This window comes from Geospiza fortis, unplaced genomic scaffold (assembly GCF_000277835.1).
Source record: "Geospiza fortis unplaced genomic scaffold, GeoFor_1.0 scaffold1047, whole genome shotgun sequence".
Taxonomy (NCBI): Eukaryota; Metazoa; Chordata; class Aves; order Passeriformes; family Thraupidae; genus Geospiza; species Geospiza fortis.
The window spans coordinates 161,352-163,519 of record NW_005054589.1 but is presented as its reverse complement, the minus strand read 5'-3'; the positions used below and the strand labels follow the sequence as shown (position 1 = coordinate 163,519).

Sequence of the window (2,168 nt, the reverse complement as noted above, 5' to 3'; positions counted from 1 at the left end):
TGGTTTTTCTTTTTTTTTTTTTTTTTTTTTTTTTTTTTTTTTTTTTTTTTTTTTTTTTACTCTTTCTTTTTTCTCCCTCATAGCTTCCCGTTTCTTCACATAAAGAGGGATGTCTCATCGCTTCATTTTCATATTTGGTCTACTGCTTTGCAGACAAATACTCTCTGACCCTGAATATGTTATTCTGTGCCAAAATCAAGTTTTTGTTAAATTAAAAAAAAAAAACAAAAAACTCACAAAAAACAAAACAAAACAAAAAAACCAACCAAACAAACAACAACAAAAAAACCCCCAAAACCCCAAACAAACAAACAAAAAACCCCCAAAACAAAAACAAAAACAAAAAAAAAACCCAAACCAGGTTATGTTAAGTGGAAATTCTCATCCCTTTCCTAAATAAGGTTTTTCTGGAAGAAATGAGAAGAAATAAGGAGAGTTTGTAGAACATTAAATGAAAATGAAATATGTAAAGTTTACACATTAATCTACACAAACTCTTCTTCCAGCTTGTGGAGTGAGGTGATTTCGTTTTACGTGGAGAAGGTGGAGTCTGTAAGGATAATTTCTTTAATGGGATTTGCAGACAGCTGAAGTGGGAGGTGTGTCCTCTTCTCTGCCACCTTCCCAGAGCCCTGTGTCTTTTAGGGCACGTTCCCACATGTTCACTCACCTTAAAGGTGTTTTGCCTGACTTGCTCAGCTGTCTATTTCAAAATCGCTTACATGTTGCTTTCCAGAGGAATTCAGAGATACAAAAGGAGGATGATGGCTTCTAAAGCGTAGATTTCAGAATCAAAATAGCAGAAGCCTAGGACCCTGATGCTGTATGAATTCTTCAGTTGCTGTACAGGGTCTTTTTGAGGGGTAGGCTGCTGGCGAGCTACTTCCAAATCAGACACACCTTTTGGGTTGGGCTATTTTGGAAACTAAGTAATTGATGAGGCTCAAGGTATGGTCTGCTAGGAACAAGTGATTTTATTGTGTGTTTTTACTAGTACTTTGATCAGCTGATGCAGCTGACTGACAGTCTCCTCTGTAAGTAACTGGGGGCGGAGGAGTGGTGACCTGCAGCGAGCCTTTCCTGACTTTTTCCCTAAGTGGGGATTGCTGGCTTTCAGGCAAGAGAGGAAAGGGGACGTGATATGGGGGTACCTTTATTTGGGGAGAGCAATCCCTTCTATTCCCGGATATGGAATGGGCTAAGTCAGAAGCTGCAAGGCAAAAAATCCTGGGATAAACATCTGGATGAAATCTACTTACTCCAGCAGAAAAGGTACGGTGCACTTCAGCCTCTTGTCTTCTCTTTCTCCTGCTGCTCTCCCTGTAGCTGATTCTCACTCTTCCCCCTTAGGCTTTTCTGCCAGTAGATAAACTTTAAACAACCCTGGAGCACTTTTCTCTATCAGATTTCTTCTTTCAAGGTGGAATGCCTCTGGAGTTCCAATCTTATCTGCTTTCACAGGTAGATTTACCAGGTTGCAATTGCATTACCCTGAGTGCAGGACTTCAGTCACAAATTAATAATATATTCTCTTGTCTTTCCTGCTTCATTGGTAAAGCTCACAGGAAAATCATGAAGGTTTGTTTTTAATTGTTATTATTATTGTCATCATTATCATTAGCATCATTATTATTATTAAGAGTGTGTGTGATGCATAGGCTGCAGTCAGCTGAAATAGTGATGCTTTTTTGTCAGGATTTTGCTTTCTGTCTCTCTAAAGGTTGCTCTTACTGTGGGATAGAGTAGGTTTAATGTTTTTGAACGTTTTGGGAGGTCAGTCAGCTCCTGGGTCAGACTGTGGTTTCTCAGACCTCCGACCTTGGTGTCAGCATGTACAGTGACTCCTCTTAGACCTTAGATTATCCAGAAGATTGGCTGTGTCTTCCCATGTGTGAGCACTGAAGGCTGTTTGTTACTGCTGTGCAGGGCTGCTCCCTCCACACACAGAAATGTGGGACTGTTCATGGAAATACAGCTGGATCTGCTTTTCATTGTCATTTCTGCATGCACAAATGCTGCAGTACTCAAATAACAAATTGCTTCCAGTTGCTTGTAAAATCTGTGTTTTCTTTCCATGCATAAGTCTGAACATCTGTGGGGACAAAAAGGTGACTGTGTGGGACAAAATCTATCTACACATATTTATATGTACATATATGTATAGAAAT

The 2,168-nt window shown here is 39.6% G+C and overlaps 1 protein-coding gene across 1 annotated transcript in view; it reads left to right on the top strand.

Annotated features, from left to right (window-relative positions):
* The first annotated feature begins 1,141 nt into the window (after positions 1 to 1,141).
* Positions 1,142 to 2,168, top strand: part of LOC102042707 (transient receptor potential cation channel subfamily V member 6) — a 21,438-nt gene continuing 20,411 nt past the window's right edge. Inside the window, exon 1 of the mRNA XM_005429958.1 lies at positions 1,142 to 1,272. Within this exon, the coding sequence (XP_005430015.1) occupies positions 1,142 to 1,272 (131 nt within the window). The remainder of the gene's footprint in view (positions 1,273 to 2,168) is intronic.